This window comes from Cebus imitator, unplaced genomic scaffold, assembly GCF_001604975.1.
Source record: "Cebus imitator isolate Cc_AM_T3 unplaced genomic scaffold, Cebus_imitator-1.0 Scaffold157, whole genome shotgun sequence".
Taxonomy (NCBI): Eukaryota; Metazoa; Chordata; class Mammalia; order Primates; family Cebidae; genus Cebus; species Cebus imitator.
The window spans coordinates 1,446,618-1,472,077 of NW_016107472.1; the positions used below are offsets into that span (position 1 = coordinate 1,446,618).

Below are 25,460 nucleotides of genomic sequence, written 5' to 3' on the forward strand. Positions count from 1 at the left end.
TTTGCATATACTTCTCACTGTGGTAATTTTTGAAAGGGTTGACAGATTTTGATGAAAATGAATAGATATGAAGTATAATTTTGATTTGAACCACCATTTTGAGACAAAATAGTAGCTACTAAATGTACTGACAGGAGGATTTCTGTAACTTGCTAACAGTGGATTCTGTACACTTTTATACACCTTTGCAACTGAATGTGTTCTGCTATTCAGAACTTCCAAAAGAGGAAGTTACCAGCCAAAGAAATTATGACACAAGATGAAGGATCTCATTAGGTCAGACTAAGCAGACACTCAAATGAGTGGTAAGGCTGAGCTAAAACTTGAAGACTGGGTTTCTATACGTCATTTGGGAGAATACTGACAACAGGTCACATACGTTTTTATTGTTTTTGCCCAAAATATGAGGTACTGGGCTGTATGCGGTGGCTGATACCTGTAGTCCCAGCACTTTGAGAGGCTGAGGCAAGCAGATGATGTTAGGTCGGAAGTTCGAGACCAGCTTGGTCAACATGGTGAAACCCTGGCTCTACTGAAATTACAAAATCATTAGTTGGGTGGTGTGTGCCTGTAATTCCAACTACTCAGGAGGCTGAAGTACGAGAACTGCTTCAACCTAGGAGTTGGAGGTTACAGTGAGTTGAGATCGTGCCACTGCACTCCAGCCTGGGCAACAGAGTGAGACTCTGTCATAAATAAGTAAATAAATAAGGAACTGTTTCCAATGTCAAAGGAGACTACAAAAAGTTTTTGAAGAATGGTGTCTGACCCCACTTTGTGTGGTGGAGTGAAATACCATTATTTCACCAAGGGTAACCTCTGCCTCCTAAACTTTATTTCTCCCAAGACTAAGTTTACATATTCTTTGAATTAATGAGTTGAAAAAGACTTGACCATCTATTTCAAATCCCTTGTTTAGAGACATGCCACCTGCTTCCTTATCCTGGTTCTATGTTAGGTTTTCTAATCTTGCCTCTGGGCCTTATTTCTGAAACCCGCACTGTGCACTGGCCCTAAAGTTTAAGTAATTCCATCCAAGTGTAGGTATTGCTCTTATATTAAAAATAACATTTTGCCTCGTTCATATTTAATAAATTTTCCTATGAAAGATACATTCATGTATCACTTTTCAGATACTTAACATTTGAAATTAAAAAAAAAAAAAATTAGCCCTAAAGAACATTTTCTACAATACATGGATCAAGAGTAGGGAGGAAATATTGGTCTCCACACCTCCCCTTCCCACTGCCCCAACACCAAATCTACTGTCTATAGGCATTTATGCATTCCTTCTGTGATAGGATAATTCTGCCTTTTTTAAAGGCTGAAAAATTCAACACAATTGAATCTCACAGATTTGAAGTTTTCAGCTGTGGTGTAAAATATGCTTCCATAATTCCATTGTTTTTCTCTTTTGTTTGTCAGTTGGCTGCAATATGTATGAAACAGAATTGCCTGGTGCTCAGAATGAAGTACCAAGTGATTCAAATATTGACTATTTTATTCAATGTCAATAAAAACTTAAGCAAGTCACATGCTTGTCCACTTATCCAGTAGATGAAACAGCAAAGGAGAAGAGTTTATCTGAAAAACTCTTCTCTGAAGAAAGATACTTAGAAAATACAAATGGTCCTTCCTGAAGAGCCCAGCTCATCCCAGGAATATCTGAGGAAAAGATGAGCAGACCCAATGCTACTTCAGTTCACCTTTCTTAGCAGTCTTTTTTTTTTTTTTTTTTTTAAAGTTCTGTTTTAATTGAATAGTATGTTCCTGAGTGGAAAGAGTGCTTCAGTAAATCCGTCTTCCTGGGGCATAACAAATCACACACAGTCACACTTTCAGAAAGGCAAATCCTGCTGAACGTTGGCTGGGCAAAAGATGGCTTTTTTACCCCTCCAGCAAAAATTGCTCAAATTGCTTAAGAAAGAAACACAGTATGTTTCAGATGTTTACAGATGTTTAACCAGTGCCCCTTCAGAGGGTCATGTTCCTATAAACAGCATCATGATAATTATATCCACTGCTACAAAGAACAGATGTGTAAATTGGTGGTTTCTTGGGGGAAAATAATACCAAGTCTATTTTCCAGAAATGTACACAGTGCAGTGCAGCTGTAACATTCTGTGCAGAGGTCTCGTTAAGTGTCTATTACTGAGCAAGGCGACATTTAAAGAATATGGAAATTCAGAGGTGGAGAGCATCTAGAGGGAAGTCCAGAAACATCTAGGAAATGATTCAGATAGTATGGTATATTTAAAAATTTCTAGTGATATTGGACAAATCTCCACATCCATAGAAAGTAGTAACAAATCATCAGTTATAAAGTTTTCCAGGCAAGAAATATGTATTAAGTAGAGGGTAGGATTAGGAAACTTCTTATGCCCCATACACCTTTGAGATCTGTGTAACTTAGATATAAACTAAACTTCAGTGAGGTTAGGTTGCATGAAGGTAGTCAAACCTTTGATCTGTGAACGCCAGAATATTTCTAAACTCATTGCTGCAGGGTCTGGTAGGAATCAGGGTTCCTGAAACTCAGGTCAATGGCTCCTTATTTAAAAAGCCAATGTTACCTTGGACACAAGAATTAGATGAAATGCTTTCTACTAATGATTTTATTTTGTTGTAGATACTTGCTTTTCTTCAGGATATATATTTATGTGACTATATGGTGATCAGTATTATCCCTGAAAATTAAAACACAATACTAAATTCAGCTTATTGTATTAGAATAGCTACTGAACAGGTCTGTTACTGCAAATATTTACATCACTATAAGTTTCACTGTCTTCTCTCTGTATAATTCTCTTAAATTATGTCAAATAGTATCTGCAGAATATTATATACAGGGATCTGGTGTCTGCCTAAAGGATAGGATTTCTCCTGAACTGGGCTGTCGTACCTTCACGTGTACCAAAACTTTGCATAAGACCAATGTGTATTTCATAACTTAGTAAATGTGATAAAACACTGAAAGTTAATTTGCATTTACATTGCATATTATAATATTCAATGACATTATGCAAAGCTTGGGAATTTTGCTTCTGGGACAGAAAAGCATAATCTGTTTTTGTCAAGCTATGCTTTTATAATTCCACATGAATTACCCAGGAGGACCAAAGCATGCTAGAATGATTGAAATACAACAGGAACAGTCTAGTCTGCTAATCTGAATTTTTCAGGCCTGGCATGGAGGATAATAAATTGAGACCTGCCACATGCCTTAGGCCAAAGCATGCCTTTGACACAAATGATCTAATTCAGTTATCTACTTTGTCCAAAATTCAGCCTTCTCATACTCTGTGCCCTGGGGACTTAAACAAAAGCACAGGAGGTGATGAGGGTGACCCCAGCTCTATCACTGACTGACTCACTCTCTTGGTCTCAGTTTCAGTGGCCATGAAATGACATGGTATGATGGTCTCTTCTACGCCTTGTGTCTTATGTGCAGTGGGTCCATGCATGCCAGAATTTAGAATAGGAATTCTTGGTCATTTGTGTGGGATAGCAGCTGCTGGGTATCAACTTGACACAAAAGTACAGAGGTAATGGGGTAGAAATAGAAAATTCTGAATTGCTTGATATAAAACCAGAGAAGAGATTTCCAGATAGGACTGTGGTTCAGGTCTAAGGACCACAGATGAAGCCCACTAGCACATTTACTAAAATGCAGTTTGGGCTCTTTATACCAGGTTCCCTCAATCAGCATCTCTGAAAGTTATGAGTCAGAGTTAACCAAGCCTTTCTGGTGTAAATACATATTCGAGGGTGGGGAACCCCTGATCTAGGTAAAAGGGCACTTTTTCCGCTAATCCAAAATTTGGTTGGGAGAAAATTATGTAATCAACCTGAACTTCAATTTTATAATAATAGAGAAAGTAAAAGTGTTAGTATCAGTGGAGCACCCTTTTAGAGAAGTTTCTTTAAAAAGCAATTTTCTAGTAAAAAATAGATTGTATTTCAAAGGTGAATTGTTAAACTTGAAACATAAAACACTTTCCCCACAGAAATAACATAAAATTTCCTGACCTGTCTGTAAAACTCAGATTGATCCAAAATGTAACTGAAATTCTATATATTTGCAATGGAGACATAGAAGAAAATAATGTTACTGGGCTTTGGAGTGTAATAGAACCATTTATTCATGTATAATTTTATTTGAAAAAAATGCAAACATATAAAAAACTATATATACACAGATTTGTGTATATAATTTCCCTTTTCTAGTCTACAGTTATTATGCTAGCCCCCCAATAGTACTGAGAATAAAAATTACAGCAAAACTCTTTTGTATAAGGTACTTTTGTGTCATAATGAGATTTTCAAGATAAATGAAAAGAAGGATGGATAAAATGATTTCTCATGAGGGGCAAAGGTTTGAAGAAACACCATGGGGTGGAAGGGCAAAGAGAAAACAGATAAAAAGAGAATAAAAGAGGAAATGATTGGCTTATGTAAGCAGGTGATGAGCTAAAGTGGAAGTGTAGGAGAGGTGAGTTGATTAGGTCTCAGGAGAAAGACTGCTTGGGTGTGTGTTCACCCCCAAGCAGAATAAAGGAACACTGGGTGAGATTTTGCCTATTGCTCATAGTTACCACCAGATGGTGAAACCGATCCAGGGCGTCTTGGGTATTGGGTATTGATCGGTTCACGGTGGGGGTGGGGGGGTAGGGAGAAGACTACCTCTCACTTGGTAATCCATTAATTTCTTTCGCAAATATTTATTCAGTTCCTATTAAGTCCCACAGACTATGTGCTAGGAGCTGCTATTAAAATGACAAACCAGATAAGGTCTCTGCCCCTCAATCAACTTACAGTTGGGTGAGAAGCTAACAGGTACAAGTATGGCCCTAGAACAAATTAGTCTTTTCTAGTTAATAATCTTATGTAATGAGTTTCAGCCTTGCTCCTTTGGTGTCTTGCCCCAAAGAGCCCCAGGCAAACCAAAAGAAAGGCCCAGGAGTCCTTTTTCTCTACTATCAAGCCCATGCTTTGGGGCAGTGCCTGGCGGGCTTCTCTTCCCTACCCCTTGGTCTTCCATAATCCAATCTTCAGTCTTCCCTCAAATAAAAACTTACTTGCCTTTGGCCTCTTGCCTTCAAAATGTTTATCTTTCCTTGTTTGTTTTTTGAGACAGGGTCTCCACTCTGTTGCCCAGGCTGGAGTGCAGTGGCATCATCATGACTCACTGCAGACTTGACCTCCTGGGTTCAAGAGATTCTCCCAGCTCAGCCTCCTGAGTAGATGGGACCACAGGTGTGAACCACCATGCCTGGCGCACGCGCGCGCGCACACACACACACACACACACACACACACACACACAAAAACACATATATTAATAATATATAAAATAATATATTTTGTAGACACGATTCGATTGCCCTGTTTTGTCCAGGCTGATCTCGAACTCCTGAGCTCAAGCAATTCTCCCCACCTCGGCCTCCCAAAGTTCTGAGATTACAGGCGTGAGTCATGTACTCAGCCAAAAATGTTTATTTTGATTAGATGACTGGTATTAATCTGATTAACCAAAGACACAAGGTATTACTAAATTCCTCATCCCTGGTAACATTTCCATGTTGGGTGTTTTCTGTTTGTTGTTGTTTCTTTTCCACAGTGGTGCAGCCTACTAACAGTTAACCTTCTTTTGGGTGTTAAATACCTTCGACATATAGAAAAGCTATGAACATTCAACAGTGAAATAATCATATAAACCAAATACACTGCATATTACTACAGGGATACCGATTCAGGAATACCCTGAAGCCCATACTTAGACCCCAAACTCAAACAAAACAAAATACGATTTAAAGAACTGACACAAATCGTGGGAGTTTGGAGAACAACATGACGGGCAGCAGAGGAAAGGGCTGAAGGAAACCCCCCACGTCCCCCCAAGCAGGACTAGTTCTGGCTTGTCTTCCGTCTCCCCTCTTCTTACTCTTGGGCTTACAAACTGCCTGGTTTCCCTTCTCCAGATCAGGGCTTCGTTTCTCTGCCTTGGCCTTCTGGCCCCGCCTCTGCGTTCTGACTCCATCAGCCCTCTTCCGTGTCTCATTTTCTGCCTTCTTTAGGCGTTCCCTCGGCGGCTCTGCAGTGTGATCTCATCTCTTTGTTTCTCCTCAGCTGCCGTCAGTCAGCCGCTCTCTGCGCCCGCACCGCGCGGGCCCCGGGCCGGGCTGCAGGCGTGGCCTAGGCGGCTAGGACCCTGGGGACCGCAGGGCGTGGCGCGGCCTCAGTCCGCGGCTCCGAGAGCCCCCCAGAGGCAGCCACCCGGTGATCGCGGTCCGCGGGGCCCCTCCTCCAATTCCACAGACCTCCGGGAAGGCCTCTTGCTCCCCGGAATACCCGGGAGTTCCCTTTTAACCAATCTCCACAATCTCTTGTTTGGCGGATAATTGCTTCTTTCAGGGGCTTGGCGAGCAAAAGCGTCAGCCCAGGCCCCAGGTCTCTCCGTGGGAGGAGGGCACCCAGGGGCGATGCGTGGGGCTCCCTTCTCCGCCCTTCTGGGCCCGCTCGGCTGCACCTCCAGCCCGCAGCAGCAACCGCAGCCTGCTTCCGGGGACTCAGCAGTCCTGGGTCAGCCAAGGTTACGCAGCGGGTGGGGAAGAGGAGCAAAAGCTGGGTCAGTTGGAAGTAACCTTCTCGCCCCGCCCAATTTTTCCTTGCTTGGAGGCGGCAAAAAGCACTTTAGCACCCCTCGAGCTGTTTGTCCTCCTTCTCTATCGGGGCCAGGGGAGAGGAAGAGCGGCCGGCAGGAAGGTTTCTTTATGTCAGCAAAAGCGGACCTTTGGAAACTAAACAGCAATGCCCTGTCTTTAGAATACAGCACAAGAAAGACGAACATCTAAGGAGTCAAGGCCAGAGAGTCCATTTGGAAAACAATTGCCCTTCATTATTTTTACTATTTTAAAAAAGTTTTCTAGGCTTTTTTATTTGAACTTTCCATTTCTCAGTATAAAATGTAGGTTCTATAGACAACTGCACACAAGTTTCTTTTTTTGGGGGGAAGAGCGTAAATGAAGCAGGTGGAAAGAAGTGAGATGATTGTAGACGTTGCCAAATTTAGACTTGGTGTGAGGTTTCCTCTTCGCTTGGAAACACATGGCACCAGCATGCATTTTGTTCATTCATTCAATAATGTGAATGAACATTGAACACAGCGGTGTGATGGGCTTTGTCACAAGCTGTAAGTGGCTTCAGGTCCACACGAAAGGGGAGCCAAAAATTAAAATATAAAAAGAGAGAAAACAGAATAGGGGCAAGGTGTCAGGCAGCAAGCTTCTTAGGGTCAGAGTGGGTCCCCATCCCTAGGAGCTGATGACTAAAGAGACCAAGGAGTATAGACGAGCTGTAGAGAGACAATACTGCATTTGCCAGTGATGAGTGTAGGAAGCTTATGAAAATTAAAACCTTCCCTCTGTGTTTTCTGACCTCCTTTGCTTCTTAAATAGGCTGAAACCAACTGTGGTAGAGGATAACAGCGATTCACATACCTTATTTATTTATTTTTAGCAGCCCCCTCCCCCACAACTAGGAGAGTAAGTTCCATTCAAATTTTCAACACAGCTGAAAACTTGGCTTTAAACTTTGTGAAGTAAGGTATTTCTTTAGAATACTTCACTTTTTCATCGCAGAGGCTTTGGGGGAATGTTTAGCTTTTTGCTGAATCATGAAGGGTTTGTTACTGTATTCTGAGAGGGCAGGAATTAGGTGCCTAAAGGATAGTGTCTGCTTTCCTGTAGAGGGGATTTATTTAGCAGTTCATAGAAGCAGTACAGGGCAAGTCATCCTGAACTGTGCAGAGTCAAGGGTCTTGCCACATGAGAGGCTGGCCAGCGGAGAAGTTTGATGCTATCTCGGTTTGGTGATCCTCATGATGTATACATATTCAAAATCTTCCAGTATTATGTACATATAATTATTTATATAATTTTACATACACATATATATGTAAAATTTTAGAAGGTAAGTGACAATACAGGCCACAGTGTGGGGGAGACACTGTCCATTCCAGATTCTAGAATAGGTTCACAGATAACTTCTCAGATGTTTCTTTTCTAGGGAAATAGGGAAACAGAGCATATATACATTTGCACATAATTCAAACTTAACTTTGAATGTTTGTCTTAAATCTCCTAGTCAGCTCCCTTAAATGTGCAGACAAAGAAACAGGCCCAGAGAAGTGAAGAGACTTTGGAGTCAGGTTGGGATATGTCAGGTCTACAGCCCTGGCCTCCTTATTATTAATCCATGGCTTTTACTGCTTACTTGGCTGCTAATTATTTCTGTGAATTTTATAACAGAGGCACCTCTGAAACTGTCCTTTTATTTAAACATATTCAAAAAGAACTGTACATTTCTCAGAACAGGAGTGTTTAGTCTGAGTGTGTTGGGCCAGTATATTTCATATTTGAATTTGCAAAAGATTTGTTAAAAGGCACATCCTGGTTCAGTGGGCCTGGGGCTGGGCGACAGTCTACATTGCCAGCCCAAACTCCCCTTAGTGATGCAGATGTTGCTGGTCCACGTTTGGAACTGCTAGGCTGCAGACAGCATCTTTCTTCCTTGCCTTTCCTTCTTGCTGAGGCAGCAGCCCTGGGGATTTAAGAAGCCCTTTTTGTTTCTGTTGCCAGGTCACTGTGCTCCCTTAGCTAATCTGGGTACTTTTCACTGCCTTGTCTTCATCCAGATCTGAGATTGTTAGAAATAGTCCCTAGAGTCAGGTGTCTTGAGCTGGAGGGTGTGATCCTTCGTCTAGTTATTTAACACCATTTAACTTGGTTTCACAAAACGTTTCTTTCACACATAAGCAATCTACTCAACTCAGATGGTTTTAAAAAAGTCTTTTTCCCTCCACAAGTGTCCTCCCAGCTGCAGCTCATTGCACTCCCTTGCAGCTGGGAGTGCAGCTGGCATGCTGCTAGCTCACCAGCCTGGCCTTTCCTGGAGCTCAGCAAGTTTTGTCTGCGTTTTTTCCACCGCTCTCTTCTGTCCTGCACTTCTGCATGTGACGCCTAGATTCAGTTCTAAGTGCCTTTGTGCAGCATCTGAGTTGAGCAAGCCGCTAAGATATAACAGAGCAGAGGTTCTTCTAAGGCAGGCAAACTTCAGTGTCACCCATTTCTCGGTTTTCTGCAGCTTACCTGCTTTGGAAGTGTCTCCACCGTGGCTCTTGAAGTTTCCTTGTGAGCACATTTTTAATCGTTCTCATAGTCTGTTGTCAAGGAAAGAAACAAAATTTAGTTCAAACTATAATATACACTCATCAGACATTGATTAAGACCTTAATATAGGAAGCAATGATAAAGAGGCACACATGGTAGAGAGGTAGAAAGGTTGGGCTCTGGGATCAGTCAAATCCTAGCTTTACCATGTATTACATATGGAACCACCCAAGTATTAGTTTATCTGTAGAACTATTTTATATTGTATACCTATTTTATACATTATAATTATAATATCCATTTGTTATGGGATTTTCCATGTAAAATATTTAGTTCAGTGCCTAGCACAAAGTGATCAATAAATGCTAGTCTCTATTATTATTAATAATACAGTATTACTGCTTTGAAAGAGTTTACAGAATAGTGGAGGCTTTGAGAAGTAAGTACACCAATAATTATAATACAAAAAGAAATACAACTATGGTTGTAATGGGAGGTTGACATGAAGTCAGACTCTCCCAGAGGCTGACAAACTATGGTCTGCAGGGCAAGAATGGCTTTTACAGTTTTAAATGATTGAAACAAAATTAAAACACAATATTTTGTGACACCTTAAAATTATATGAAATTCCAATTTTACTGTCGGTAAGGTTTTACTGGAATACTGCTGCGCTTATTAATTTACATATCACCTATAGCTTATATCACATTATCATGACATAGTTGAGTAATTACATAGACACCCTATGGCCCAGAAAATGAACATTATTTACTATCTGACCCTTTGTAGAAAAAAGGTTGCTGATTCCTAGACTGTCCAAGTGGAGCAATGCAAGAAAAACCAAGGAGGTAGGGATTGGGATGAGTCGTGAAGAATGTATAGGGTTTTAGCAGACACATAGGACAGAGAGGTGTTTAAGGAAAGTTACATCATAAATAAGTACATGGAACTTGGGAAGTGTGGAGCTTATGAACTGTGTGGTTTGACTTGGCTTTGGTTTGTCAAGCCCACTGGGCTTTGGTATGACTTTGAATTGCAAGTTTGGCTTGGGGAGAAACTAGGGAATTTTTTTTTTTTTTTACCTAGGAGCTGTCAAATTGCAAACCACAAGGCGGGCTCATAAGATAACTAGGAAGGGCAGATTGGGACCATTTCATGAATTTCTCAAATGCCAAAACAATGCATATCTTCTTAGCTTGATAAGAAATTGGAATATCTAAAGTTTGTTTTTGGTGGGGGTGGGGGGAGGGAAGTGGAAGGGCATATTGTAATGAAACCATAATTCTATTTTAGCTTACTTTGATAAAATAGGTTGCACAGAGTGGAAGACAGACTAAGGAAGAGCTTCTTAAATTGAATGTTACAGCGTTAGGTTTTATTGTCAGTTTTAAACCTTAAAATATGAGAATAGTACTCCTAGGTAGAATTTCTCACATTTGATAAGAGGAAAATCTTCATCTAGGTCCTCCCTGCATACCCACTGCACTATTGCCACCAGCCACCTCTTATTGCCATGATTCTCTGCAGTGATTTAAACCTTCTGTTGTATGTTTCTTGGGTGCTTCTATATCGTGGCATAGTCACACAGGTGTATACTCGTTTACCAAAGGCTGCAGAGGTATCAGGCAACTTTGGTTTGTTCAGCTCACTGGGCTTTGATATGACTGAATTGCAAATTTGGCTTGGGGAGAAATTAGGAAATTTTCTGCCTAGGAACTGTCAAATTGCAAACCACAGGGAGAGTTGGCTACTGGATTTTTCTGGGAATCCTTTATTCCTAGTCTTGGGTATAATTTGGAGCTGATACAGTAATATGGGAAATCCTTGGTTTCTGATGAATCAGAATTCTGGTGAGAGTGGTGACATCACCTCTTGAACTCAGGAAGGTCTCCAGGACTTTTCATGCAGCAACACATCTGTAAAGCTCCCAATTGTTGGAATTATGCTAACTTGGTGCTCTGTACATCCCTTTGAGTCATGTGACATCACTTTGGAGAGGGTTATGACACATCTCATAGTGGTGTATATGTCAAGTAGAAAGTTATTTTCATTGACCTCAAGACTGCAGAATTAGACAATATCTTCCTATTTTTACCCAAATTTAGCCAAATTCTTTCATTCAAAGATTAGATTATTTTTATTATTCCCTGAATGCAGGTTTATATGAATTAATTCAGGAGTTATAAAATTTGCTTGCCTGGTTTCCAAAACAAATAAAAGGGAATTTTCTCTCTTTGATGGTGCCAAAGAATTCAGTGTTTCTCCCCATAGAACCACAAAGTGGGAGGTGTGCTTTGTACCATGAACCACACAGTCATCAAACATATAGAACATTTTCCCCCACAATTTATGCTGCATAAATAATACGATATTTTTTGAGTATCATTAGATTCAGAGCAACTTGTACAGCATGCATGAAACAGTTCTAGATGGATTTCCTTATATACCTCACTACAATTATGAAAAAAGGAACAGAAATGGTGCAAGTAAAAAGCAATGTTTAATTCAGGAACTCAGGCTGAATTTAAACCCACACACTCAGGAATAAATCGCAGAACCTTCTCTTTACCACCTGCTCAACCCCGTCCTTCTGATAAGCATGCATAAGGCTGACTCTAGTCGGTCCATTTGCTTTTCTCATTTATTAAATAGCCGTAATTCCTGACCTGATGCCCTCTTCTTCCCTCTACTCCCAGTATTGCTTTTCCTGCTGTCTGATATTTCTGGTCTCTGGGATGTTTTCAACATCTCAAGTGTGAATTTTCCCTGTCAAAATCTTAACAAGGAAAATGAGTCACCGCGTCACCTGGGTGACGAGGTCATAACACCTCAGCCCTTGCTTAAAAAATTTATTTCTACTTTTCTATTGTAAAGAGATCTCAAAACAGGAAGATAAAATTGGAGTGACAGCTCTGCAGCCTAGTCTTTTAGACAGTGAACTAGGCCAGCATCGGCAGACATTGGTGATGACAAAGTCGTGCCCCGAATTATTCCACTCTGAACTCCACTTTATACCTTGCCTGGCAGGCTTGAGGAAAAACCTTCAGAGAGCAGATCAACCTATTCCTCACTTGGCTTCTTGACTTTCTGGCTTCCTAGGGTAATTTTTAACTCACATGTAATCTATACAAGTATTTTAGTTTCAAACCCTGGCTCTGCCACTTACTAGCTGTATGACTTTGAGCAAATTACTTAATTACTTAATTAATGTGTCTCTACTTAGTCTTTTCATCTATAAGATAATAGTACCCATTGTATAGTTTTGTTCCTAGAACTTAGTTAATATACAAACTATATTTAATAAATATATTTGGGGGTATAGATATATCATATAATAAAGTGCTTAGAAGAGTGCTTGACATATAATTTTAAAATTTGTTGTTAGTATTATGTTCTCCAAGGATATGAGGATATTTTATGTCATTGCTTTTAAAGGCCGCTTTTTTATATGTATTGGGGGGAGGCACTTTTTTAAAGTGTGAATAGCCCTGAAACATCCCTTTATGGAGCTATCAGAGAAAAGAAAACTATAAAATATTTTTACCATATAATTCATTCACTCCCCAGTCTCCAGAAAGTAGCAATTCTCACTTCATTTGTATTGTCTTCTTCCAGGCATTTTACAAATACTATTTTCTTTCACCCTCAAAAAAATTCTGCACAATAGGTACTAGGATTCATAATATGGGGGATGATAAAATTGAAACTTAGGGAAATTAAGTAATTTATCCCAGATTATACATTCAAGCAGTGCATGAGCCAGGACTCAAACTCAGACCTTTTGACCCACAAACCATGCCAGGTAACAAGTAATCAATACGTGTCAATGACTGATCATTGAGAGAGAACTCAGTGCCAAAAAAGAAGAGGAAGTCAAGAAAATAAGAACAATGGACAATAACAACAAGAACAAACTTAGATCCAGAGTTAACAGTTATAGATTTTTTTCTAGAGTCCTACATATTTGTCGTTAAGCTGCCCAGCAGCTTGGCGATAGAAATCTAATTAAAATGGAAATCTATGCATGCTCAAACACATGCCCTGCACCTGATGCCATCCCCTTCCACCCCAGTCCCAAAAAAAAGACATTCAGTTGTTTTTTTCTACACATGGAAGAATACAACAACATACCTCCTAGAATCAGGGAGAAATGTATTTGCTCGGTTTTTTTTGTTGTTGTTGTTTTTTGTTTTTTTAAGATTTCTCAAGTACTGTTCTGTAAAGATAATCACTTGGTGATTATATAGTCACCTGGTGACTAATATAGAATGTTAAGGTGTGTGCAAATTACTGCTGATAGACAACAACACTGTCCCTGCAAAATCATCCCATTGGATCCCTCAGATAAATAGGTATACTTCAAAAAGCAGTATGCTTGCTATACAAGTACAGTTTCGAGAAAAATCACTCAGCTCTCCCTTGCAAACATGTTCTTTCCCATAATGCCTCCTACACAAACATTCTGGAGATTCCCCCTTCAGAATATCTGAAATATAGATCAATGTTATTAAAACTACTTCAAGTAATCCTAAAGCTGATATTAGGATTGCTACTTATTCAGTAATACTTTTTGAGTGTTTAGTGTTGAATTCTTAGATTGAATTTTCTGTTAGTTTCCTTAAAATATAAGAGGTTGGAGAGCTAAGTTTAAGGCCCATTCCACTAATTGTGGGGCTTTCCACAATCTTTGTTTCCTTATTTTTTAAAGGGAAAAGAACACTTGCTTAGCCGACATCATTATAATTCTCTGAGGAACATTTTTAAGTAGAAAGTACTTCATAACCTGTAATGCATAAATTTAAGCCACTGTCATTTCCCCCAACCCCATCCTTTGGCAAATGGGATCTTAAATTCCTTCTGTCTCCCACCAACTAGACTTTTAGCATGCATTCTGATGACATTGTGTTATGCATCTTTACTATATACTAGGTACATAATATTTGGGCTTTACTAATATCCAATGGGGGTGCATTGGATACACTTGGCAATTTTAAATTATGAGAATCCTCAGTACCAGATGCTCCTAAGCTAGTTCCTTAGAAAATGTCTGGCAGCTTCATTTATAACTTTTACCAGGCCTGAGTATTACCACACATAAGCCCATAGAGTAGCTCTCAGAACCTGCAGAGGCAATTGTTTTACTAGATGTGTGAGGGATATAGTTGGGTCAATGGGACAGATACTGTATATGAAATAGTAGCTAAATGAGTTGTTTTGTTTTTTTTTGTTTTATATGTGTGTGTGCGTGTGTGTGTGCGTGTGTGTGTGTGTGTGTGTGTGTGTGTGTTTAGGGGATGTCAGGTGAAGGGCACATATTTTGGGAATGAATAGGTTTCTAGTTTCAATGAATTTCTATCGCCAAGCAGCTGTACTAGGTGAAGATTTTGGGGATGGATAATATAGACAAGACTGAGAAGGAATCATTTGCTGTGTGTCAGGTGATAGTAGAGTGGGACTGTGATTTAACTTTGACAACGTAAACAGATCTTCCCCCTTCGCAAGATAGGAAGGAATAGAGTTGAATATTATGACACATTTTGCATAGTTTTCTGCTTATCTCTCTGAGGATAGATAGCTCAGTAGTACTGTAGAGTTAAGGAACAGCTTTTCCACTCTCTGAGTGAAGATACCTACAACCATCAGGATGATTACTGTCTTGTGCCCAAATCGCCTCTGGTATCTTTCTCATTAATATGCCTTAACATAGTGTCATGATGCTGTAGAAATTACTCTGAGAGAATAATGATGATGGCAATAATTATGATGAGAATAATGGCAGCAACCACCCCTTTCTGAGTATGTACAATGTGCCAGGGACTGTGCTGTGTGCTTTATGTATATTAACTCATTTGATTCTTGTATTAGGCCAATGGGATAGTTCTGTTATTCCCTCATCCTACAGATGAGGAACCTAAAGCTGACTTGCCCCACGTCAGGATCTGCCAAGTAAGTGGCAGAGCTGGAATGCAAACTTACACATGTCTAACTCCACAGCCCATGCTCTTAAGCATCAGGGAATATTGACCTCTGTAGGAGTAGGACTAAGCATGGGCTTTGTCACTGAGAAGCTGGATGACACTGGGCTCCTTTCTGGTTCCTCATCTGTGTTGATTATAAAACAGGCGCAGTGATTTGTTCCTCACATGATCATCATGAGGACTGAATTGAAATACTAAATGTATATATTGTGCACTCACAAATGTAAGAAGATAGAGGAAGATGACTTCTGGAGAGTGACTTGATGAAGGCTCCAGCATTAGTGACCTGGAGCGAGGACACCCAGCCAGTGAGCTAAGCACTGCCCATTTACACACTCTCTGAGCAGCAATACAGTGTGGCATGTGGTCATACAACAACTAAAAACATATATTTTTTAGTATCAACTATGTGCCAGCACAATTTTAGTCACAGAAGCTTAGAAGATTGTAAAAAAACAAAGTTCTGCTCTCAGATTGTTTATAGTCCAAGGGAAGATTCAGTTAATAATAAAGTAAAAATATATGGCAGATGGTCATGAGAACTAAGAGGGAAAAGACAGAGAAGTGGACCAAGAGTGACAATATTTGAAGAAGGGTGTGTGGTATAGTGGGTGAGAAAAGTCTCTCACTCATTTATTCATTTAACAAAATGTCTCAAGTACCTACTGGCTCAGACTGTAACTTATGAAGGGGGTTTAATTAAAAAAAAAGATCAACAATCTTATTTGTTATAGTAGGAAGACTATAGTAATTTAATACTTATTTTATTGCATCTCACATTTTTGAGTGTCCGATGAGAGACACTTTGCAATGACTTACCTCGAAGGAAGATTGTTTTATGCTAAGTTCCTTGGGCTCTGGGGCTCTCTTCCTCCTGGTCACATGCCAAGCTCTGACCATCTTTAGGAGCTTGGCATGTGGTTTGCTCCTGGGGCCTCTCAACTGGGAAAGATTCACCTCTGGTGGTGGTCCTGGGGGTTGTCTGCTGGTAGACTGCTTTTCTGACTTTTTCTTGATGCATTGGTTGCCTGCAGCTCTTCTCTCTTCAGTGGCTAGCAGTAGCCGCCTCTCAGTCCCTCTCATGTACTGGTCTGTGATAGCCTTTTTAGCTGAGGGGTGGGGAGTTCCACCCCTTTGTTCCTAGCTCACAGTGGCTGCTGAAGGCATATAAACCTCTCTGAGAGCAGAATCTAGTGTCCCCCTCACTTTGCCAGCCCTTCTGTCCTTTGAGCATGTCACTTCTTGAGGGGGTCAACATATGCTTCTGCAGTGGCAGTGTTCATCAGAGGATTTGCTCCCACTGCTCCTCCCAGTGCTGACTTCCTGTAGGTATTTTCCTGAATGTCAGTGATTTTGACCTTTGATTCAGTTAGGTAACTTATACCTACCTATGTCTGCTATACCCAAAAGTTTTCTAGACGAGTTTAGTCGAGATATTCTGTCTGGCTTGTGCCTTGGTCCGTGATCAGCATAAATAATGTGCCTCATCGCAACACTGGGCTCTTCCAATCCCAGTTTAGGGAAGGAGATTTCCTTCCTTGAATAACTAAAGGACTAGTTATTCCCAGCCTACTCCTCTTAAGCCTTGGAGAGCAATACACAGATTAAATACAAATAGAGGGAAGCAGAAATTCTATAGCAATCTCCCATGAATATTTTCACGAGCTTTTCTAGTGAAAAAGCATATAGGCCATGGCGAAATGTTGTCCTTCTCTACAAAAAATACAAAAATTAACTGGACATGATGGCACATGCCTGTAGTCCCAGCTACTTGAGAGGCCAAAATAGAAGGATTGGTTGAGCTTGGTAGGTCGAGGCTGCAGCAGTAATCTGAGATGGTGCCACTGCACTCCAGCCTGGGTGACAGAGCATGACCCTGTGTAAAAAAAAAAAGCACACGCACATGCGCGTGCGTACACACACACACACACACACACACACACACACAGAGGCAGAGAGAGAAACGGAGAGGAAAATAATCTTATTGATATGACCCTTAACAAGTCAATAGATAAATAAATATAAATAAGTTGTCTTTATCTTAGATGTATTGTTATTCTCAAGTGCTTGTTTATTATTATGATCAAGGGTGTTTCTGCAGTTTTGATATTTCTCTCCTTGTTAAACTTCTGCTTATGAATTTCTGTAATTGGAGGACCAAATACCTGTTGTAGTCAGATGCTCTTGAATTCCACCACTGAGAAGTGAAGGGTTTTAACAAAAATTGGCAAAATCAAATCCAGATTTCTTCACCTATCATCATCCTTCTGAAATGGCACTAATAGAGATGCTCTGATTTGGATTTGTCCAACAAATATTAATTCAGCATCTACTTTGTATCAGATACCATTCTAGAAACTGGACATTCAGTTGTAAGTAAAATAGACAGGGTATTTCTCAAAGGCTGACTGACTTTCATCTGTTTGAAAGCAGCAATTGCAGTATGTTCTTTGCCTCTTCTATGTCTTTGTGGGACATAATAGGGTTATAAATGTACAAAATAAAATAAAACATAACTTTTTAGACTGGAAGCTGAGTTCTAACCTGATAATGCTTTATACCATGTTGAAGATACCACCTCATGCTGTTTTGGAAACAAGTAGGCTGTACATGTTGAATAAACAATACATGAAAGTGGACTGAAGACCCATCTTTTGATCACGAGCTCTTATCTGAAAAGTTAACATACTACTGCAGTTTCTAGTATGAGATATTTTGTTTTCTTACACAGTTTCATTGCTTCTCTGTGCATCCTGCTCCCCATTCCCCTCATACTCTTTGTTAGGTCTTCAAACCAGACTGCATGTTGAGGGATCTGGTATATCCCAGCTGTGCTTATTCATCTTTTTAAATGGCTCTTTCTTCCTTACACTTGCACAGAAACCTGCAGAGACATTCCATCTATAGAACTGGAGAGGGCTGGCCCACAGTCCCGTCTCTCCTCCATCAGGAGTATTTTACTGTATTTTTGATCTTTGTTTAGGTTTAAAGAAAGTACAGAAGCTCCACTGTGAACTCCTTTAATACTTGCAAATTTTCCCTAAAGTCAATTGCCATAATATCAGTGATACTGAAAAACAGTGAAATCTTATGTGAATTTCACCTCAATAATTTATTAATAAAAAATAAAGTGAGCCATAGTAGGTACTTCTAGATTTCATTTATATTTATCAACATTTTATTCTGGTTCCTTTATAGGCTGTACAAGATTCTGATAGGCATGGAAACTATAGCATGTTTAAAAAAACATTGTTTAGGATATCTCCGGCCTTTCAAGTTTGTTCTCAAAAATAACTTTGCTTGATCAAATGGGCTATATTTTGGTTTACTAACGATATTCTCAGAAAGAAGAATTTGTGTACATCAATGATTTGTAATGCATTTAAAATTAAATCCTGTTTTTTTAAAAAATTTAAGTATTATAATAGTACTATTTATAGCTAGCAGAAGTAGATACAGGGCCAAGTTTTAATTTGCCTGGAAGGTTGAGGCATTCCTATGATAACTGGAAAAACTGAAATGCATTGAGGTGTCCCAGATGAATGGATGATGTTATTTTTAGTTCTGAAAGTTAGCCATTCATGGATTTTTGCCTAGAGCTCTTTTGTAACATATTGAATGCAAACGTTTGGACATTGTAGCATAAATCTTAAGTTGTCCATTCCTCCTTTCCCCAAAGGAAAAGAAGACCAGAGCAACAATGTTGAATATTTAAGTAATTACTTCCTATATTTGGCTTTCTTATTGGTAACTCTTAAATATCAGTTAAAATTATTGTTCATTCACCTAATGAATTTAGAAATTTTATTAGTGTCAACAAGTTAATGTAATGGTACTCTTCATTTTCCAACCAATACTCATCTGAGATTTGAATGTTTGTTTAAATAGCAGGGATGTCCTGTTCCTTGGTTTCCTTTAAGACTTCATAAATTGCAGAGCTCTCAAACCAATTAGTAGAACATATTAAGCCACAGCAATAAAGTTTCCCAAAAACCTTATGATAACTTGTAATGATACCCTTCCTACCTACAATGTACTGCATTAGAATGTCCTCTTTACTTAATTCACCGATATCAACAATTCTATATAAAAATGAAATAATTTTGAAATTCCCTCAGAAACATTAGAGTTTATTACAAAGATTATTTGTGGCAAGACTTAGTTTAAAAAAATAAATCTATCTTTAGTGACATTTATGAGCTGACTTCTTAGCCATTAGATACCAGGTTTCCCTTTCTGGACATTCCATCTGTAACTCACAGTTTTAGAATGTGAGCCTTACTTGGAAAGATGAGTGTAAGATCAGATGTCTACTGCAAATTCCTGGGAAGTTACTGATTGTTAAATTACTATGATGTGATTTAAGTGTATTTTCAAAAGGATTCTATGTGGATAGACTCAGTATCCTTCCATTCAGTAGCATTTGTATAGTGCTTGACATAGGCGCTGAGTATTTTTAAATGAATAAATGAAAAAGAATGCTGACATGAGGCCTTATGGACTATCTACCACAAGTAAGTCCAACCTATTCCAGGTCAGTGATGCAATAACATTGGACTTGGATGTAGGTGGGAAGGGAGAAGAATTGAGGTCAAATACAAGCTGGGCTGCTGCCTCCCTCACTTGCTGTATGAATTTAGGCAAGTCACTTGACTTTTCAGGGCCAGAGCTGTCCCTTTTAGAAAGTGAAAGTATTGTTGTGAATGTGCTGAGTGGTCTTTGGTTTCTGGCCTTGAATGTCCTTTGTCTTAAGTAAGCTCTTCTATTTCCAACCGGAAAAAGGTCAAAGTGTTCTCAGAACCTAGGGCTACTCCACATAGCCAGTTTTGGGAAATTTTCTCTTTCTCCTTTTCTAACAAAATACACTCCCAGTCCACTTACCTTTAGTTCTGTATTGTGAAAAGAATTTTACCAGGAAATAATCTGTAATTTAAGGAATATTAATAAATTCAACTGGAAGTACAAAAGAAAGACACACAAACGCAATCCAGCGCTATCTAGCTTCAAACCCAGTTTTAACTTGAAATAATTGTATTTCTGGGTGTCTCTGTTCAATCACTGAAATCTGACCTCTTCTTAGCCTTGTTTCTTTCTTCCCCTCCCCTCTTTCATTTCATCATCTCCCCTCCCCTCCCTTTTCCTTTCTTCTCCTTTCCTTTCCCTGTGTGCTATCTCTTTACCACTATCTGGAAAAGGTTGTATTGTCTTCTTTTTTTCCAACTAATCTCTAAAATTTGGTTTTCTTAAATCTCTAATGATGAAGTCCAGCAGTGTCTCCAGGATGAGCTGCATGCCTGTGGAGTACTTTGAGCATCTCTTTGGGTGTAGTCACTTATTCGGGTACCTGCCTCTTGTAGGCCTGGCTTTACTTCTCTCTCCTAACTCTTGTTTTTCATGGTTCTCCCCCTTTCTGCTTACTCCTGCTTCTCTTGAATTTCTTATACTTCTGGGTTCAGGTGAGTTTTGTCTCATAATCTTGGCACCCTAGTCTAGTCTCAGCCTTTCTAAAAAGTCATTTTAACATAGATACTGTGTTCAGAAGCTTAGATTCTGATCATTTAAAATATCAAAGTTGCAAATGCTCTAAGAAATTGACAGAGAGAGAGAAAGAGGAGGGAGAGAGAAAATTGATAGCCCTTTCTTTACCCATGTAGTTTATTTCTTTATACATGGAGACTCTCAGCTTCTTTCTTTTTGTGATTTTCAGCTTTTCAAGAGTTTCATCCCCCTATGCTTTGTGTTCATGAAGACAAGACAGAGCTCTAAAATTTTAGCTTTCTTGAGTCACTAGAGAGTCTTTTGTGCACACCTTCCCCTTCTGAAACAATTGATTTGTCTAGTTTCACAAAGAGCAGTATTTGTTTTAAAGAACCAGTTGGGATCAATACCCAAGTGCAGGTGTCCTAAAATATAAGATGGTGCTTCATTCGGAATCCTCAAGGTAGAGTAAAATAAATTACCAACATCTTGGCTCCATGCTCCATTCACAACTGTTAATTTTATAGGGTTATGCTTCCATTCCTGAGGAGAGAGCTACTGGCAGGGACAGCTGCTCCCATGTCTCAGCCTGGGCTGTGCTCCTCCGAGTAGGAGTCAGCAAGAGGAGCAGGATAGGGAGAAGGTGGTAGTGCATCAGACAACTAAGCAGTGGAGGAGGGAACAGGATGGGCATCCCCCAAGTGCTTTTTACGTACTCCCTTTAATCTTTGCGTGTATGCATGCATGGTTAATTAAGGAAGAAGGAAAAAATTGACTTGAATTTTACTGAGAAAATTATCAAACCTGCTTTTACTCTTACATGTAGCTCATTTTCAAAAATACTTTTGTGTATCACTGGTATGTTGATGGTCCTATGCAGCAAGAGGTCTATATGCTTGTCCAAAGAATGTCTAACTGTCCCACATCATGATTAGCAGAAGCTGGTTTGACAGGTGGAAAACTTGTCTTGAGTTGTCCTGTATTAGCTTACCTCCTAAACTGGAGCAAAGGTCAAGAATGAAACCAGGCATAGAACATGTTACATGATAAACACTCTTTTATTAGTGGCTTTTTGAGAGAAAGTTGCTGTGTTGTTCACTGCTGTTATTTCCCCTAGAACAGTGTTCACAAAAGTGAACAAAAGTTCAATGCTCAAAAGTTAAAGAGATTTAAAAATGGAGACTATCAGTAGCCATGTTGGGGCACCATGGTTAATAATGGAACTGGATAGAATTTTGTGTACTTGCCTACACAATTCTTTCTATAACTATACCTGCTGTTCCTATCCTCTGATTTAATTTTCATGTGGGAAATAATCATTTGCAGTGTATATTATGCGACAAATGTTGCCATCAAAAGGTGTAAATATCTATGCTAGTCTCTTGTCTTTAGTACTAAGATGGCTCTATTGATGATAACGTAAACACATTTTAGGCTCCCAGTTGCTTTGGGAATAAGGAATTGTGACTTAGTGAATATATGTTGCTTTTTCAAAAAGAGAAACAGGGTTTCCATCATTTTTTAAAATTCAGGAATAATGGTCTTTTTTTATTCAGATTTTGAATGCTTGGTATGTTTATTACTAATGTTGGATCACGCGCAGAAGAAAGTTAGACATTATTTTGTGACCAGCATTGTAAGTTGTCACATTCTAAACAAATCCCTTAAAGACTTGGAACTCATTTACATTTTGCATAAAATTCTGATAGGATTTATGGTTTAAACTTTTACTATACTCTTTGTCTTACATTTATTAATTTCCTTATCAGGCTTAAAACTTGGGGGACTAGTCTTTTGCATAGTATCTTTTTAAAACCATAAAATTTTATGCAAAATCCTCCTCAAAAACCCTGAAATCCCTATATCTTTCAGAGCTCTTTAATAAAAACCTGGGGTGAATGTGAATTGTTTTTTGTTTTTGTTTCTGGCTTGTTTGCTTTTTTGAGACAGGGTCTCACTCTGTTACCGAGGCTGAAGTGCAGTGACACAACAGCAGCTCACTGCAGCCTCAACCTCCCGGGCTCAAATGATCCTCCTGCTTCAGCCTCCTAAGTAGCCAGGACCACAGGTGTATGCCACTGTACCTGGCTAATTTTAAAATATTTTGTAGAGATGGGGTCTCACTATGTTGCCAGGGATGGTCTCAAACTCCTGGGCTCAAGTGATCCTTTTCCCTTCACTTCCCAAGGTGCTTGGATTGCAGGTGTAAACCACTGCACCCAGCCTGTAAATGTGATTTGAGTTGTCAAAGTATGTCTTAAAAAATTGTTAGTTTAAGTTTGACATGGAGCAACATTGAGCTGGGGAAAGGAAATACATATGAAATCATGCCAGTGGCCAGGCGAGGTGGTTCAAGCCTGTAATTCTAACACTTTGGGAGGCAGAGGTGGGTGGATCACCTGAGGTCAGGAGTTTGAGACCAGCCTGGCCAACATGGTGAAACCCCGTTTCTACTGAAAATATAAAAATTAGCTGGGTATGGTGGCACACGCCTGTAATCCCAGCTACTGGGAAGGTTGAGGCAGGAGAATTGCTCGAACCTGGGAGGCAGAGATTGCTGTGAGCCAATGTCATGCCATTGCACTCTATCCTGGGTGACAGATTGAGACTCTGTCTCCAGAAACAAAAAGCCAGTGATTCTGGAAGGTTCCAAAGGACAGTACATTTCCCATACTGTGGTAGAAAGAGGAGGCTTGAATTCTTAACTACCGAAACAATGTCTGGCACAAAGTTAATCACTCAGTAAATATTGTTGAATGCTGAGATTTAAAGGAGAAGAACATCACTAGAGCCCTCTCCTTTTTTCCCCCTCTTTTCTCCATAAAGGTTGAAAAAAATGATGAGGACCAAAAGATTGAACAAGATGGTATCAAACCAGAAGATAAAGCTCATAAGGCCGCGACCAAAATTCAGGCTAGTTTCCGTGGACACATAACAAGGAAAAAGCTCAAAGGAGAGAAGAAGGATGATGCCCAAGCTGCTGAGGCTGATGCGAGTAAGAAGAAGGATGAAGCCCCTGTTGCCGATGGGGTAGAGAAGAAAGGAGAAGGCCCCACTACTACCGAAGCAGCCCCAGCCACTGGCTCCAAGCCTGATGAGACCGGCAAAGCAGGAGAAACTCCTTCTGAGGAGAAGAAGGGGGAGGGTGATGCTGCCACAGAGCAGGCAGCCCCTCAGGCTCCTGCATCCTCAGAGGAGAAGGCCGGCTCAGCTGAGACAGAAAGTGCCACTAAAGCTTCCACTGATAACTCGCCGTCCTCCAAGGCCGAAGATGCCCCAGCCAAGGAGGAGCCTAAACAAGCCGATGTGCCTGCTGCTGTCACTGCTGCTGCTGCCACCACCCCTGCTGCAGAGGATGCTGCTGCCAAGGCAACAGCCCAGCCTCCAACGGAGACTGGGGAGAGCAGCCAAGCCGAAGAGAAGATAGGTGAGCAACCTCGAGGGTCAGATGCAGTGGGTAGATGGGGAGGGGAGTTGCTATTCAAAAAGCCGGGCCACTTGGGTTATCAAGGGAGAGGAAACAGTCTAGAAGATGTTTTCCAGAAATCAAGGGAAGCTGGGCTTAATTTCCCAAAGTGGCAGGACTAAGAGCTAAGGTTACATTCCCAAATATCTCTAAACCTGAGAGAGGACTCAAGCAGGTCTATGTAGCAGCCAGTACTAGAAAAATCTGGCAGTTATCTTAATTGGATTGATATATGCAGTCGAGCTAGATAAAACTGCTTTAAAAAAGTATTCTGTGTGCGGATAGACTTAGTTTAATACGTAATTACTGACGATAGATATATTTTATGGATGGGAATTAGCTAATGTGATTATTTGGCTCTAGAAAATGCCTGGTATAAATACAGCCAACCTCTTCTTGATCCAGATTATCTAGTGTATGAATTGCTGGCAGCAAAAGTATAATCTCAGACCACCCTCCCCTATCTCACAATATGTTTCTGGGCATTCTCTCCACCATCAGTTGGTGAGTAGTGTGTGTATATGTGGGTATCCTCAGAGAATGTTAATTGTTACATTAATTGGGGTCAAACATAATTAGGAAAATAAGTCTGTTGATGTTGCCAAAAACAAAGAAAAACCCCCAATACAGAACATGCTGTGAAGTCAAACATAAATAATCATTTTATTATTGAAGACACAACTTTCTACAATATGCATAAATAATTGAGGGTTCCTATGATTACAAAAAGGTACTGGATTCTCTTCAGTTTGGAGCTGTAACTTGAAAGTTGGAGTGTTTTCACTATTACTGCTCAATTGTGCAGAATTGGAATAGAATATTCCCAGAGCAAAATCAATTTAACAGAGCTTCATCCCTAAAGACTAGATCCCTCCCTCACCCCAATACATCCACAGTGGTAAAGGAGGCCAGCAGTTTCCATGATCTTTCTCTAGTCCAATATGACCCAGCCTCAAGTATTCATAGATACTCAATGATCCTCAAAGACAAAGTTTCTTCTGTATCCATTTAAAAGATTGGATTTACTCCTTTACAAGCACCTGGGTTTAACCAATGATGTTTGTCATCCAAGGGTTCAAATATGGACTGAACTGCAGTGTGCTCCCTGGGAGAAAACCTACTCCATGAGAGTGGTCTGAGAAATGGTTTGGCATCTGAGCGTCAGATTGAGAAAGTAATGATTGGACGTTTACCTTGATACACGTTTCTCCAAAATTAGATACCACAATATGGCAGGTGACTATTCTAGATATTTTAGGTCTACTTCTTTCATCTTATCCCTAAAATTCTGTGACTATGATGCCAGATTACATTAATTAACATTGTTATTAGCATATTCCAGCTCTGGATAAATCACATGCTTCTTT

At 39.9% G+C, this 25,460-nt stretch overlaps 1 protein-coding gene across 1 annotated transcript in view; it reads left to right on the forward strand.

Annotated features, from left to right (window-relative positions):
- The window catches only part of GAP43 (growth associated protein 43), a 99,689-nt gene that overhangs the window by 30,145 nt on the left and 44,084 nt on the right, over positions 1-25,460 (forward strand). The window contains exon 2 of the mRNA XM_017543516.2: positions 23,454-24,054. Within this exon, the coding sequence (XP_017399005.1) occupies positions 23,454-24,054 (601 nt within the window). The remainder of the gene's footprint in view (positions 1-23,453; positions 24,055-25,460) is intronic.